The sequence below is a fragment of the Hypanus sabinus genome, chromosome 3 (genome assembly GCF_030144855.1).
Source record: "Hypanus sabinus isolate sHypSab1 chromosome 3, sHypSab1.hap1, whole genome shotgun sequence".
In the NCBI taxonomy this organism is placed as follows: domain Eukaryota; kingdom Metazoa; phylum Chordata; class Chondrichthyes; order Myliobatiformes; family Dasyatidae; genus Hypanus; species Hypanus sabinus.
Genome location: NC_082708.1, coordinates 142,680,912 through 142,697,482, shown reverse-complemented (window position 1 = coordinate 142,697,482; position 16,571 = coordinate 142,680,912). Strand labels below are relative to the sequence as shown.

At 41.4% G+C, this 16,571-nt stretch overlaps 2 protein-coding genes across 7 annotated transcripts in view; one reads left to right on the top strand and one right to left on the bottom strand.

The window, feature by feature from the left end:
• Window positions 1–765, bottom strand: part of LOC132391710 (limbin-like) — a 205,948-nt gene extending 205,183 nt beyond the window's left edge. For 2 of the 3 annotated variants that reach the window (XM_059965261.1, XM_059965262.1), the window contains exons 1-2: window positions 472–765; window positions 63–141 (exon numbers count right to left, since the gene is read on the bottom strand). In XM_059965261.1, coding sequence (XP_059821244.1) covers window positions 63–141; window positions 472–765 — 373 coding nt within the window. Of the gene's footprint in view, window positions 1–62; window positions 142–471 lie in introns of those variants that run through there. The other variant, XM_059965263.1, reaches the window with a different exon arrangement.
• Window positions 766–1,820: 1,055 nt separating this feature from the next.
• Window positions 1,821–16,571, top strand: part of LOC132391711 (evC complex member EVC-like) — a 72,346-nt gene continuing 57,595 nt past the window's right edge. For all 4 annotated transcript variants that reach the window (XM_059965265.1, XM_059965264.1, XM_059965266.1 and 1 more), the window contains exons 1-3: window positions 1,821–2,003; window positions 2,155–2,271; window positions 11,116–11,199. In XM_059965265.1, the coding sequence (XP_059821248.1) occupies window positions 1,821–2,003; window positions 2,155–2,271; window positions 11,116–11,199 (384 nt within the window). The remainder of the gene's footprint in view (window positions 2,004–2,154; window positions 2,272–11,115; window positions 11,200–16,571) is intronic.

The window sequence follows — 16,571 nt, the reverse complement described above, 5'->3', positions numbered from 1 at the left end:
ATATATTCCAGGTGGCTGAGTAACCTCGTGACAACGAGCAGAATCAAAGCGAATCCACTCACCTGCATTTGCGTGACGCAACTTTCCGCCAAAGGAATCTGCCATCAGTCCATGCTGTAGGAAGTCCCGATCTTCCAAACACTTCATAAGGTGGAAGTGCAAAATTATTATTTGCTTTTCAATATCGCCAGACACAGGTTAAAAGCAAACGGGTTCCCCCTCATTCTGCGTTTAACCGTGGTTAAAATAGCCCATTACAGCTCTAATAAAGTAGGCGAAAACCTGAAGCAGGATTGCGAACACATTACGGGATCAGTCTTTAAACAATGTTAGAGTAAAACGTATTAAACTATTTAATGGAAAACAATTTAAAATAACACCCAAAACTATCCAAACAACTCATTTTTGAACGAGGAGTGCATCCTACCATCAGATAAGAAACGTCTTGATTCCTACCCATCATCACGTTACCTTGTGATCCGTGCGAAGATCAGCGAAGGGAGTCCTGAACTCTAGTCCAAGACGGTCGTTCTGCTCCGGTAAATGGAGTGAATCTGTACTTGGAAGCTCTTGCAACACTTTGTCAATTCTTCTCTTCACCTGGAACACGGGTGGAAGTAACTTGCAAGCATTCGCCAGCGGATGTATCGTACCTGTCCTTGCTGAACCGTGAGGAGCGTGGCTGAGTGCAGTGATCAGGAGAACCCAGACACCGAATGTCATGACACGGAGTACAGTTAACAAAAGCTCAATTACATGTTGCATACAACAGGGAACAGGAGCTAACTTGCAGTGTGATTAAACTAAAAAAAACGATCATCCTTGAACAACGGGGCAGAAACAGAGTTCAGGTCTGAAGTAATCATAAAGTTGCAAAACGAGCCTGCTGTCCGACGAACTGGTCACAAGTGGTGAATGCAACATCACTTATGCGGGTCCGGGGCAGCCTTGCACTTTAAATCGAGTTGACTTATGTCCTCGGACTCCTAATCCTGTACTGGAGAGTGGCCCTGGGCATCATGGACGTCCTCAAACACCAGCTCAGCTGATTCCCGACCGAAATTCACCCCTCGCCCCCGCAGAATCCGGCCATTGCCTGACGCCCTGCTGCTGGAGCCCCTTCCTCTGCCACAAAGCGATTGGCTAGATTGCCTCCAAACCTGGTTTTGATTGGTTGATACTTTTGCTTTGTGTATAGCTGGTCCTGTTGTCGTTCGACTTGCCGCGGACGGCTCTGGGAAATGTAGTTCACAACTTTAAGATTATCGTTGCGTTCCTACTGGTTAGAAGGTGCAAATAACTACAACCCCAGCAGGCACTTTAAACTGGTGAAAGTTGGGAGAAACTGGACAAGAGTTGGGATATGTCCCGGTAGTTATGAATCGCTCTTGTTTTTTTTCTCTTTACGGAGGAAAATATGTTTAGTTTCAAATACAGTATGGAATTAAATATATTTCTTTAACAATCTGATTCTGCTATATGGAATGAGAAAAAAACAAAAGGATCTCCCAGGAGGAATTTTTACGTTGATCCAGATTAAATTAGTCGGGAGGCGAGGCGGTGAGGAAATGTCGAGTGAAAGGAAAGTATTCCACTCTAAAATCCCGATGCAAAATAGAACTTTTGCGTTTATATAGTGCTTTCCACTTCCCTTTTCAGGACGACCCAAAGCGTTCTGATGCTAATGAAGCAAATGCGTTTATATACAATAATACATATTCAAATATTTACTTATCTTTTGTCGCTTTTGCGGGAAAATGCCGGGCTGATGACAGTCTCCGCTCCTTAAACGAAGGGATTCCTCTCCATTTCGTGTTGCAATGACTCGGATCCACACCGGCCCCGAATCCTGCGCCGTGCGAGCAGTGATTGCGGCCACTTCCAGCGAGCTGCAAATTTACTCCCAGTTACTGACGACTGCCGTGGCGCTGGGCGTTTTCCTGGGTATCATTGGGGGATTTCTGCTTTACTTTTTCGTTTTGGAATCCGTCCTTCAAAGAAGGGTAATAGTTTACACTTTTCAGAAAAGAATGTATCGATTCTGAAGAAACGTAATGCGACGCATATTTGTTTATTGCGGGAATAATGCAGAAGGCGCGGTTGGCGTTTTACATTCGTTTAAAATTTAGACCATTTTTGTTTCTTTTTATTCAGCAAACGTGTTCAGATGGGATTGATGATAGTTCCGATTCTGACGATACCCAGAGTTACGACAGCAACTCCGAAATTGCGGTGGAAACCACCAAAGCCGGAGCGTCCGCTTTCCAAGAGGTGGGGTGTTTTCCCCCGTTTCTTCTCTTGCCCTTTTCCTGCTTGGCCTGAGAAGGAATTCTTTAATGCTCAATTTTATGAATGTTTTACTTCAGTTCAGTATAGTCCTTTATTTAAAGTGAGAGGGCTCATGGAGGGCAAATTGAACTGCAGCTTTTGTGAATTTTAATGTACAGATTTACCTCAGTAATGGAATAAAGGCCTGTACATTACGAAGTATATTACTCTCACCCGTATAAAACAGTGCATAATACAACTTGTCCTGAATAACATGGTAAGAAATCTACTTGTGCATATGCCAAAAAAGTGACCAAATCTCCTTTCTAGGCTCTGATTGAGTACCTCAGAGGTCTGCTCTGCATGGAGCTGGATTGGTTATGTTCCATTTTACATACACCAGATGTGATACTGGTGCATCTGGACCAAGACGTATAATCTTGCACAGGGATCCTGGAGAACTGATGGAACTCAATGTTTAGCCTTGCAAACCCTACAACTGGATTCCTATTACCCGGAGTTCTTCAGTCTGAGGTGACAGGATATATTGTAAAGACCTTTGCCATCCTTAATCTTTGTTTCAACACAACACCCACAAGGACTTGTGCTGCAGAAGGTTCTGGTCCCAAGTGGTTTGGTCACCAGGAGTGCTCAGAATGGTGAAGCGAGAAGCAGAATAAATACGCCATATGAATGTTTTTATTAGAATTCTAAGGGGTCATCAGCTTGAATATATTTAGCATTTCCTGGTTTTATTTACTGTATACCGGTGTCTGTTGAGTGGGGGTAGTAATGTTGCTGGATTAGATAATATTACTGTAGCTGTAAGGAGTAGCTGGTCAAACTCAGATTCTCTGGAGGGTCAGAGGCTGGGTGATGGGGTGGGTGACCTGATAAAAGTATATACGATGATGAGAGGTGTAGATAGGTAGTCTTTTTCTTAGGGTGGAAACCTTAACTACCAGAAGCCAAAGGTTCGAAGTGAGGAGGGGTGGAGGTGAGTATTTTTTCCAAATGGAGCGGTACGTATCTGGATCATGCTGCCCAGTGAGATGGTGGAATCAGAGTTTAAAAGGTATGTAGGCAGGTACGTAAACCACTGGGGAATACACCAGTGCAGGCAGATAGGGTTAGTATCAAAGTCTGCACAGACACTGGGATGAAGGGCCTGTTCCTGTGCTGTATTGATCCATGTTTCCTTGTCAATCCACTAGTACTTTGACAAGGAAACTCCTGTAATTATGCATAAATCACAGTATAATTGTATACAGTGCAGAGTGAAAATCTTCACTGAAATTGCTTCTGAATTGCCCAATCCAATCAGAAAAAGTTCCCTTGTGCAAACTGTTAATTTCTGATTGATCTGATCCATTGTTACCAAGCAACAATAGCACTTAATCAATTTATAGGGACACAGCACCACCAGGTGTAAGAAATTATATTGATTTCTTAGTCATTTTTTGACTAATCAACTGGATAAAGGCAGAACTAGGAATTAATAGTTGAATTGGGGAAAAATAGGAGGAGGATTGAATGAAACAACACACCCTGGTTCAACTGTCCCAAGTCTCTAATGTATACAGACTGCCCTAGATTTTATCACTACGTACACTCGTGACTAAAGTAATTCGGCAGTTATATATCAGAAACTCAGAATCAGGTTTACAACTGACTTACATCATGAAATTTGTTGCTTTGTAGCAGCAGTACAGCGTAGGGAATAAAAATCACTATGTTATAAAAATAATGAGATAATGTTCATGAACTGGCAGAAATCTGATAGCACAGGAGAAGAAACTGGTTCCTAAAACATGGAGTGTGGATCTTCAGGGTTCTGTATCTCCTCTCTGATGGTAGTGATGAGAAGAGGACATATCCCAGATGGTGAAGAGCCTCAATGAGGTTCCATTTCTTGAAGTTATCCTCAGTGGTAGGATGAGTTATGCTAAGTCTACAACCCTCTGTAGCTTTTCGGTTTTGTGCTTTAGAGCTTCCATACCAGGTGGTGATGCAACAGGTCAGAATGCTCAACATGATTCATCTTCAGAAATTTGCAAGTCTTTTGAGACATAGCAAATATGGTCAAACTTCTAATGAAGTAGAGCTACTGGTATACCTTCTTCATGATTGCATCAATGCATTCAGGAATGGGGAATGGAGGAAGAGGAGAGGATGAAAAATGGCCAGAAGTTAGAGAAATCTATGTTCGTGCCATTAAGTTGGAGGCTACCTAGACTGAGTATGAGGTGTTGCTCCTCCAATCTGAGTGGCCCCATGGTGGAGGCCATGGACCGACATGTCAGAATGGGAATGGTGATTGTTAGCCACCAGGAGATCCTGTTTGTTGCAGTGACGAAGTGGTCCCCCAATCTACGTTGGGTCTCACCAATGTACCAGGTGCGCTGGATACAGTAGATGGCCCTGACAGTATTACCTCACCTGGAGAGACTGTAGGGGCTCTGAGTTCTGGTGAGGAAGAAGGTAAATAGGCAAGTGTAGTACTTCTGTTTGCAGGGATAAGTGCCAGGAGGAGGGATAGTGGGAGGGATGAATGGATAAGGGAATCACAGAGAGAGCCTTCCCTGCGGCAAGCGAAGAGTTGGGGGAGGTGAAGATGTGTTTGGTGGTAGGATTCCATTGATAATGGTGCAAGTTGTAGAAAACGTGCTGGATCTGGAGGTTCATGGCAAAGTAGGTAAGGTCAAAAGGAACTCTATCCCTGTTAAGGCAATGAAAAGACACAATGAGTGCAGATGCTTGAGAAATGGAGAAGATGCAGGTAAGGGCAACATCAGTGATAGAGGAAGGAAAATCCCACTCTTTGAAGAAGGAGGACATCTCTGATGTTATAGAAAGGAAGCAAATGCGGTGGGAACAGAGGAACTGAGAAAATAGAATAGCATCTTTACAAGTAATGGTGGGAAGAAGTATAGTCGGGATAACTGTGAGAGTTACAAGGGTTATAATAATAATAAAGAAAAAAATTATACAAAGTAGGAGAAAGCTTTGCAATGAGATAAAGTGTAAACATGAAAAATACAAATTAAAAACAATGTTAAATAGGTTTTGAGCTGACTTTTAGAAGTGTCAAATGAATCTGCATCCATTATTGTTTTAAGTATTGAATTCTAATGTTTAGGAGTGTAATTTAAAATAGTTGACATGCCAGTTATCTTTTGAAAGAGATTGTTTAAATTTAAGAGACCAACAGAGGGAGACCTGAGCGCTTGAGCAGAATTATAAAGTGATTCTGTGATGTACTCTGGTCCTTGACCATTGAGAGCTTTAAAAGCAAGTGAGAGAACTATAACATTGATTTTAAAAGGTAAATGAAGTCAATGAAAAATAGTTAGGATGGGGATGATATGCTCCTTCATCCTGGCTTTAGTTTAACATCTAGTTGCGGTGTTCTAAATGAGTTGAAGTTTGTCAATAGTTTGCTTTGGAAGGCCAATAAAATGTGCATTGAAGTGATCTATTTTATTTCATATAAAGGTGTGAATTAGTTTTTCAGCATCATTACGTGACAGAAACTGACGTACTGTACCTTTACAATATTCCTACAGTGTAGAAATGCTGCTCTGGTCATTTGCTTAATCCAGGATTTAAAATTCAAATTTGAATCAAAGATAACATCCAGGCTTGGTACTTTTGGTTTTACAAGGGGAGGAAAGTTTCCAAGTTTATCAAGAAGTTTGTCTCTTTTGGCTTTGGATTAAGAAAAAGTATTTCAGTTTTATCTTCATTTAGTTTTAGGAAATTATTGTTCATTCATTTGTTTATTGCAGTCATATCAGAAATCAGAGAAGATGAGGTGTTAGCATCATCAGGCTCAACCAAAATGTACAATTGTGGGTCATCTATATATCTCTGGATTCAGTTTATGCTCTCTAATAATGTCTCCTAAGAGGAACATGTATAAGGAGAAGAGTAGGAGACCAAGACAGCTTCCCTGATCAACACCAAAAGGTGCATTGTACCTCTGAGAAATGGTCTCCAAGACAGATTTTTTCCTCTAAGATACATGAGCAAAACCTATTAAGACTTGTACCAAAGAGGGCTAACCCAGTTCTTAAGGTGACCTAGGAGAAATCAAAACTGAGATCCTATTGGCATTAGTGCTAAGCCTAAGGTCAATGACAATTTTGGTAAGGGCCATTTCAAGCTGTGGTTTGCTTTAAAACCTGGCTGAAACATCTCTAGAGTATTGTTCTCATTCAGAATGTTATTGAGTTGGTTGAAAATAACTTTCTCAAGAATCTTGCCCAGGAGGGGAAAATTTAATATGGGCCTGTAGTTAGCCTATCAAGGTTTGAATTGTTACGTAGGGGTTTGACAACTGCAATTCTGAAGGCATCTGGAATATCTCAAATTTCAAGAGATGTGTTAATAGTTCTTCTAACAGAATTGAAAACACTATTAAAAGAGCCCTCAAAAAGTGTGGTAGGGATAGGGTCGAGACAACATGTAGATGGTTTACATTTTGTCACAGTCTCAGAGTTCTGAATCAGAAATACTTGTAAATTTTGATATTGGAGTGGAGCACAGTGCATTCAGAGGGGGAAGAAATCTAGTATCCTTCTGAACATCAATACTGTTAAGGGTTCTGCCAATAACAGCAAACAGTGGGCCCTCCTTATCCGTGAGGGATTGTTTCCGGGACCCCTCGCGGATACCAAAATTAACAGATGCTCAAGTCCCTTATTCAACCTGTCTCAATATGGTGGACCTTAGGACCCAGCAGAACCCAAGACCTTATTTAATCTGTCTCAGTGCAGTGAACATTAGGACCCAGCGGCGGAGATCTGAATCCGCAGTGTTTCTGTTCACGAAAATAATCACAATAACGATTGAAAATAAAGTGGAAATAATAAAGCGATCGGAAAGAGGTGAAACGCCATCGGTCATTCGAAAAGCGTTAGGCTACGTCGGTCAACGATCGGAACAATTTTAAAGGATAAAGTGAGAAAGGCTGTGCCCCAACGAAAGCTACAATTATTACTGAGCAACGCAGTGGTTTAATTATTGGGTTTTGGGATTTTAGGTTTTTGATCCTCCACATCAACCCAGCACAATGGACTACGCACTGCATAGCGATCTGTCACTAGATCAAACTTGGGAACTTCCCAAACCCAGGGCTGAAACATACATTAAGTGTTTTATATGCATAGAAAAGTAAAATATATACTATATACGAATGCAAACATTTGACTAACTGATGCTAAATAATACTGGATGTACCTGTTCTGACTTACTTAGTAAGAGAACTATTGATATTTTTTCAATCCCGATCCATGATAACCCACGCACATCCTCCTGTATACTTTAAATCATCTCCAGATTACTCATAATACCTAAAACAATGTAAATGCTAATTATAATAGTTGTTATACTGCATTGTTTTGGGAACAAGAGAAAAGATCTGTATATGCTCAAACAACAAGTGCTGGAAGAGCACTTCTGGGTTTTTGCGATTCGTGGTTGGTTGAATTTACACATGCGGAATCTGCGGATAAGGAGGGCGGACTGTACTATTTCTTTACATTGTATCTCTCAAAATGCAGCACTTTATATATACTCAGATTAAATGCCACACATCAATTCACCCACATCTGCACCTTATCTACTGTATCATTCCATCCTTTGACAATCTTCTACACTATCTGTAACACCAATCTTTACCTCAACTGTGAATTTACTAATACACCCATCCATGTTTTCATTCCAGTCATTTACATATATCACAACTAGCAGAGGTCCCAGGATGGATCCCTGTGGAACACCACTAATCATGGAAGTAAAATTTAAATGTGTTCCCAGTTTTAAAAGTAAATGATTCCCAATAGTTTTCTGAAACTTTATTGTTGTGTATTGTGGATTGGAAATGTGGTTTGTTCTTCATGTTATTGCTTCATTCCTGAATAACACAAAGGTCACCGAATTCTGTTGGAATTCTAAGATTGTGCTTTTATCAATTGTAATTGGAACACTTGCCTATGTCGTAATTGATAGGATAAGGGTGCAGAACTAGGCCATTCAACCCAGAAGGTCTGCTCTGTCATTCAATTGTGGCTGATTTATTTTCATCCTTCAAAACCCATTCTCCTGTCTTCTCCTCATGATATTTGACACCCATATTAAGCAAAAATCTACATACCCAGTGACTTGACCTCTACAGCTACGTGTGACAATGAATTCCCCAGATCCTGAACCTCTATTTGTAAAGGGACATCCTTTCACCCTGTGCCCTCTGATCCTAGACTCTCCCATTACCAGAAACATCATTTCTATGTCCATTCAATCCAGGCCTTTCAATATTCAGAATGTTTCAATGAGATCACCGCCCCCCCCCCCCCCCCCCGCTTCCTTCTAAGCTCCAGTGAGCAGAGGCTCAGAGACATCAGATGCACAACATATGTTAACCCTTTCATCCCCAATATTATTATCATCAACCTTCTCTAGACCCTTCCTAATGCCAGCACATCCTTCCATAGATACAGAGCCGAAAGCTGCTCACGGTACTCCACATAAATATTACATCCTTGCTTTTGTATTCTCGTTCTCTCAAAGTGAATGCTATGTTTGTATTTGCCTTCCTTACTACAGACTCAATCTGCAAGTTAATCTTAAGCGAATACTGCACTGGGACTTCCAAGTCCCTTTGCACCTTTAGTTTCTGAATTTGCTCCTCTTTTAGAAAATAGTCTATTCCTTTATTGCTTCTACCAAAGTGCATAACCATACAATTCACTGCACTGTATTCCGTAGTTGCTCATTCTCCCAACTTATTGAAGTCTTTCTGCAGACGCCCTGCTTCCTCAACACTACTTACCCCTCCACCTTTCTTTGTATCATCCGCAGATTTGGCCACAAAGCTGTCATTTCTGTCTTTCAAATAATTAACATATAAATGCAAAACGCAGTGGACCCAACACCGATCACTGTTAAATGGAGAAGGCTCCATTGATTCCGACCCTTTGCCTTCTGCTGGTCAGCACAATTTTTATCCATGCCAGTACTTTTCTTGTTGTGCCATGGGCCTGTCTTGTTTAGCAGCCTTGTGTGGCAGCTTGTCAAAGGAGCATGTGGGGGCAGCATTGATTATGGTGAAAGGGAAACCCAGTTGTTTGAAGGAGGAGGGCACCTCAGTTGTTTCAGAATGAAAAGCCTCCTCCTGAGAACAGATGTGACGGAGACAGACGAACTAAGAAAAGGGAGTAGCATTTTTACAAGTAACGGGGTGTTGTCTCTTCCTTGGTAACACCCAGGTCTCCAATTCCTGCACATCTGCACTCACCCCATCCTTCTGCTGCCATAACAGACCTAAGTTTTCCTTTACCCTTACCACCACTACACTCACTTCCGTATCCAGCACATAATTCTTCATACCTTTCACCGTCTACAGCAGGATCCTAGCACCAAGCAGATCTTTCCTCCCATCCCCATTTTCTGCTTTCCATAGAAATCGCTTTCTATGTGACTCTTTTCTCCACTCTTCCATCTCCACTGATCTCCCTCTTGAAACATCCTTGCAAGCATGACAAGTACTGTACCTGCCGCTACACTTCCTCCCTCAGCACTATTCAGGGCCCCAAGTGGGCCTTCCAGGTAAGGCGACACATCACCTTTGAGTTTGTCAGCATCAGCTGTTGTATCTGGAGGTCCCTGGGCAGTCTCTGCAACATCAGTGAGACCCAATATCGATTGGGTGACCACTCTTGACGAGCACCTTGCTCCATCCACCTCAAAGAGCAGGATTTCCCAGAGGTCACCTATTCCGACATATTAGTACATAGCTTCCTTGACTGCCACAATAAATCTGCACTTGGATTGGAGAAGCAACACCTTACATAATGCCCGTGTAGCCCTCATCCTGATGGTGTGATCATCAATTTCTCTAACATGGTGATTTCTCCCCACTACCCCTTTTTTCTTTTTACATTTCCCATTCTGGCTCCCCTCCTACCCATTTTCTTCTCAGCTGTCCATCACCTCCCACTGGTGCCACTCTTCTTTCTCATGGTCTGTTGTTCCCTCCAATAAGATTTCTTGTTATTCCTTCACCTCTTCCCCTATCACCTCACAGCTTCTTCCTTCATCCACCTCCCCCACCCACCACCTGGTTTCACCTATCACCTTGCCAGCTTGAGCTCCTTACCCTCCCTCCACCTTCTTACCCTGGCTTCTACCCCCTTCCCAGTCTTGATGAAGGGTCCAGGCCTGAAACGTCAACTGTTGCTTCCTCTCTGTAGATGCTGTGGAGGAACCTGTGGAGTTCCTCCTGCGCTCTGTGTGGGTTCCTTTCCCGTGAGGCCCCTAATCAAATTTGATCCATTGCACAACACCAACTCCTGCATTGCCTTTTCCCTCGTGAACCACAAACTGCTCTAATTAGTTATTGGCATTCTTCAAATTACTTCTCTTGAGATTCAGTGTCAGTCTGATTTCCCAATACATATACATATTGAAATCCCATATGACTATCATAAAATTAACTTTCTTACATGTTTTCTGTTTCCTGTTGCAATTTGTATCCCATATTATTCGGAAGCGTGTGTATAACAGTTTCTTTCAGCTCTATCCACAAATCTTCTACATTCCCTGATCCTATAACACTTCTTGCTAAGGATTTGATTTCCTATTCTTATCAAAAGAGCCACTCCACTCTCTCTGCCCACCTGCCTCTCTTTTTGATAGGGTATGCTTGGATTTGTAGTTCCTGGCTGTGATCTACCTTCGTGACTTGTGTAATCTTTATTATGTTCAGGGCTACCTTCAAAAGTTAGGGAACTTAAGTGCTTCTACAGTAAAGTGTATTGTGATATGCTAATGTATGTTGCTTTACAGGAAGATGAATTATCAATCAACAGTAATGTGGCTGTATTTGCATTGAAAGCAAAAATCATATATCCCATTAATCAAAAATTTAGGGTAAGTGATGCATTTGTTATAAACAGTAACAATTATTGCTATTCAATATCAAGCTGAATATTCTTTTCCTTTGCATTCATATCTAGCAATGGTTACCTCACACAAAATACTGAGGAACTCAGCAGGCCAGGCAGCATCTATGTAAATGAGTACAGTTGACATTTCAGGCTGAGACCCTTCAACAGTCTTGATTAAGGGTTTTGGTCTGTAATGTCAACTATAATCGTTTACATTGATGCTGCCTGACCTGCTGAGTTCCTCCAGCATTTTGTGTGTGTTGCTTGGATTTCCAGCATCTACAGATTTTGTCTTTTTTGTGAATGGTTACCTTTAGACTGATAAAACGCATGTATTCCTGGAATATGTTTTTGCAGAATCAGGCTACACAATTGGTTAGTTTATAAGACAATGAGATCAGAAGATATAGTAGAAACAGGCCATCTGGCCCAATGAGTCTGCTCTGCCGTTTCATCACGGCTGATCCAACTTTCCTCCCAGCCCCAATACCCTGCTTTCTCCCCATATTCCTTCGTGCCCTGACTAATCAAGAATCCATCAACCTCTGCATTAAGTATACATAAAGACTTGGCTCCACAGCTGGCTGTGGCAAAGAATTCCACAGATTCACCACTCTCTGGTTAAAGAAGTTCCTCCTCATCTCCGTTCTAAAAGGATGTTTCTCTATTCTGAGGCTGTATCCTCTGGTCTTAGATTCTCCCACCATATCCACTTCATATCCACACTATCAAGGCCTTTCACCATTCGATAGGTTTCAATGGGGTCACCCCTCACTCTTCTGAATTCTAGTGAATACAGGCCCAGATCCATCAAACACTCTGATGGCTTGTCACATAAAACAATGTGACAAGCCATTCAATCCTGGAATAATTTTCGTGAACCTCCTTTGAACCCTTTCCAGTTTCAGCACGTCTTTTCTAAGATACAGGGCCCAAAACTGCTCACAGTACTCCAAGTGAGGCTTCACTAGTGGTTTATAAAGTCTCAGTATTACATCCTTGCTTTTCTATTCTAGTCCTCTTGAAATGACTGCTAACACTGCATTTGCCTTCCTCACCACAGACTCAACTTGCAAATTAACATTTAGAGAATCCTACACAAGGTCTCCTAAGTCCCTTTGTGCCTTTTTTTTTGCTTTTTTTTTGTTGCATTTTTTTATTTAGAAAATAGGCAACCCTTTCATTTATTCTACCAAAGTAAATGACCATACAATTCCTGACACTATTTCATCTGCCAATTCTTTGCCCACTCTCCTACTCTGTCTAAGGCCTTTCTACTACCTCAAGACTACATGCCCCCCCCCCGCCTACCTTCAAAAAAAGCTATCAATTCCATCATCTAAATCATTGACATATAACCTAAGAAGAACTGATCCCAACACAGGCCACTGTGGAACACCGCCAGTCACTGGCAGCCAATCAGAAAAGGCTCTCTGTGTCCCCATTCTTTGCCTCCTGCCAATCAGCTGCTGCTTTATCCATGCTAGAGTCTTTCCTGTAATACCAGGCTCGTAGCTTGTTAAGCAGCCTCACGTGTGGCACCTTGTCAAAAGCCTTATAAAAATCCAAGTAAATAACCTCCACCAATTCTACTTTGTCTATCTCGCTTGTTATTTCTGCAAAGAATTCCAACAGATTTGTCAGGCAAGATTTTCCCTTGAGGAAACCATGCTGACTACAGCCTATTTTACCATGCGACTCCAAGTACACTGAGCCGTCATCCTTAATAATCAACTCCAACATTTTCCAATCCACTGAGGTCTATGGTTTCCTTTCTTCTGCCTCTCTCCCTTCTTCTATGGAGTGACATTTGCCATCTTTCAGTCTTCTGGAACCAGTCCAGAATGTATTGATACTTGAAAGATTACTAATGCCTCCACAGTCTCTGCACCCACCTCTTTCAGAACCCTGGGGTATATATCATCTAGTCTAGATGACTTATCTACCTTCAGACCTTTCAGTTTCCCAAGAACCTTCCCTCACACACACATGGTAATTTCACACACTTCGTGACTCCTGACAGACACATGGAATTTCACCATACTGCTAGTGTCTTCCTCAGTGAAGACTGATGCAAAATACTTATCAGTTCATCTGCCATTTGCTTGTCCCCCATTACCTCCTGTCCAGCATTGTTTTCCAGCGGTTCGATATCCACTCTCACCTCTCTTTTACACTTTATTTATCTTAAGAAACTTTTGGTATCCTCTTGAATATTATTGACTAACTTACTTTTGTAATCCATCTTTAACTTAATGACTTTTTTAGTTGTTTTCTGTTGGTTTTTGAAAGCTTCCCAATCCTCTAACTTACCACTATTTTTTACTCTATTTTATGCCCTTTCTTTGGCATTTGTGTTGGCTTTGAGTTCTCTTGTTAGACGAGGTTGTGTCATTTTGCCTTTAGAATACTTCTTCCTCTTTGGCATGTATATCTCCCATGCTTTCCATATTGCTTCCAGAGATTCCCCAGCCACTGCTGCTCTGTTGTTATCCCTGCCAGTGTTTTTAACCGATCAGTTCTTACCAACTCCTCTCTCGTGCCTCAATAATTCCTTGTACTCCACTGTAATATTGATTCATCTGACTTTAGATTCTCCTTCTGAAATGTCAGGGTGAATTCAATCATAAGTTGAGTTCTTTTACCTTAAGTTCTCTAATCAAAACCAATTCATCCAATCCAGGATGGCTGATCTCCTACTGGGCTCTACCACAAGTTGTTTTAAAAAGCTATCTCTTGGGCATTCTAGACATTTCCCCTCTTGAAATCCCGCACCAACCTGATTTTCCCAATCTACCTGCATATTCAAATATCTCATAACTATTGTAACATTGCTCGTTTGGCATGCATTTTCTATCTCCCATTGTAATTTGTAGACTGCATCCTTACTACTGTTTAGTGTCTGTATACAACTCCCATCAGGGTCATCTTACCCTTGCAGTTCCTTGGCTTTATCCACAACGATTTAACACCTTCCAACCCTATGTCACCTCCCTCTAATGATTTGATTTCATTTTTACCAACAGAGCAATGCCGCCCCCTCTGCTATCCTGTCCTTCCTTTCAATGCAATGTGCATCCTTGGACATTAAGCTCCCAGTTATAATCTTCTTTCAGCCTTGATTCAATGATAACTGCAACATTATATCTGTCAATGTGCAACCGCGCCAGAAGTTCATCTACCTTATTCCGCATACTGCATGCGTTCAAGTATAACACCTTCAGTCCTGTGTTCACCCCTTTCGATTTTGCCTCCCTTTTCCACTGCAACTCATTCTGTTGACTGAAATGTTGCCTGTCAACAGCCTCTCCTGACTTCAAATCGTCTGTTTGTAAACCAGCTACCTCATCTTCAGCATTATCACCCGCTTTTCCTATGATACTTCTTGCATTGAAATATATACAGCCAGCTCAGGATACCAGTTGGACTATGCTTGATTTTTAAAATCCTAAATTTGTCTGAGGTCTTACCAACTTCTGCCTCCGCAACCTTGCCACTAACTGTTTTGGCACTCTGGTACCCATCCCCTTGCAACTCCAGTTTAAACCCCACTGTGCAGCATTAACAAACTACCCCCCCCCCACCCAGTTCGGGTGCAAACTGTCCCTTTTGTACAGGTTCCATCTTCCCTGGAAGAGAGCCCAGTGATCCAAAAATCTTATGCCCTCCCTTCTATCCTACACCAACTTCTTAGACATTTATTGAACAGCATAATTGTCCTAGTTCAGGCCTCACTAGTATGTGGCACAGGTAGCAAACCTGAGATCACAACCCTTGGGGTCCTGCCCTTTAACTTAGTACCTAACTCCCTGGACAAGCTATACAGAACCTCATCACTCATGCTACCCATGTCATTGGTACCTGCAATGCCTATAAAAAGTAATCACCCCCTCCTTGGAAGTTTTTATGTTTTATTGTTTTACAACATTGAACCACAGTAGATTTGATTTGGCTTTTCGGGTGCTGATCAACAGAAAAAGTGTCTTTCATGTCAAAGTGAAAACGGATATATACAAAGTGATCTATATTACAAATATAAAACACAAAATGGATATATACAAAGTGATCTATATTACAAATATAAAACACAAAATGATTGTGTAAGTATTCACCCCCCCTTTTACTATGACACACCAAATCATCACAGGTGCAGCCTATAGGTTTTAGAAGTCACATATTTAGTTAAGATATCCTAGCTATATCTAAACCTGTGTGCAGTCAAGGTGTTTCAATTTATTGTAGCAAAAATACACCTGTATCTGAAAGGTCCAACTGCTGTTGAGTCAGTATCCTGGCAAAAATACACCATGAAGACAAAAAAACACTCCAAGCAACTCCACAAAAGGGTTATTGAAAAGCTCAAGTCAGGAAATGAGAAAAGAAAATTTCGAAGTCACCGAATATCCTTTGGAGTACAGTTAAGTAAATCATCAAGAAATGGAAAGAATATGGCACAGCTGTAAATCTGGCTAAATCTGGCCATCCTCAAAAACTGAGTGACCGTGCAAGAAGAGGACAAGTGAGGGAGGCCACCAAGAGACCTATGACAACTCTGGAGGAGTTACAAGTTTCAGTGGCCGAGATGGGAGAGACTGCACATACCACTGCTGCCCAGATGATTCACCAGTCTCAGCTTTATGTGAGAGTGGAAAGAGAAAGCCACTGTTAGAAAAAAAATTTACCTGAAATCTCGGCTAGAGTTTCAGAATGCATGTGGGAAACTCTGAACTCAGCTGAAAGAAGGTTCTGTGGTCTGATGAAAGCAAAATTGAGCTTTTTGGCCATCAGACTAAATGGCCAGTAGAAATCCTGAAGGAAATCCTAATGTGGTCCTCAAGAGAACTGTGACTTGGGAGATGATCTGTTTTCCAACAGGACAATGACCCTAAGCATAAAGTCAAAACTACACAGGAATGGTTTAAAAACAAAAATGGTTAATACCCTGGAATGGCCAAGTAAGAATTCCAATTGAGAATTTATAGCTGGACTTGAAAAGTGCTGTTCACTCATGATCTCCCTACAATCTGACAGAACTTAAGCAGTTTTGTAAAGAAGAATATGAAAAAAATTGCAGTATCCAGATGTGCAAAGCTGATAGAGACCTATCCACACAGACTCAAGGCTGTAATTGCTGACAAAGGTGCACTAAATACTGACTTGAAGGGGGTGAATACTTACCCAATCAATTATTTTGTGTTTTATATTTGTAACTAATTTAGATCACTTTGTAGAGATCAAATTAAATCCACTGTGATTTAATGGTGTAAAGCAATAAAACATGAAAACTTCCAAGGGGATGAATACTTTTTATAGGCACTGTCCATGGACCACAACCTCTGGCTGTTCATTCTTCCA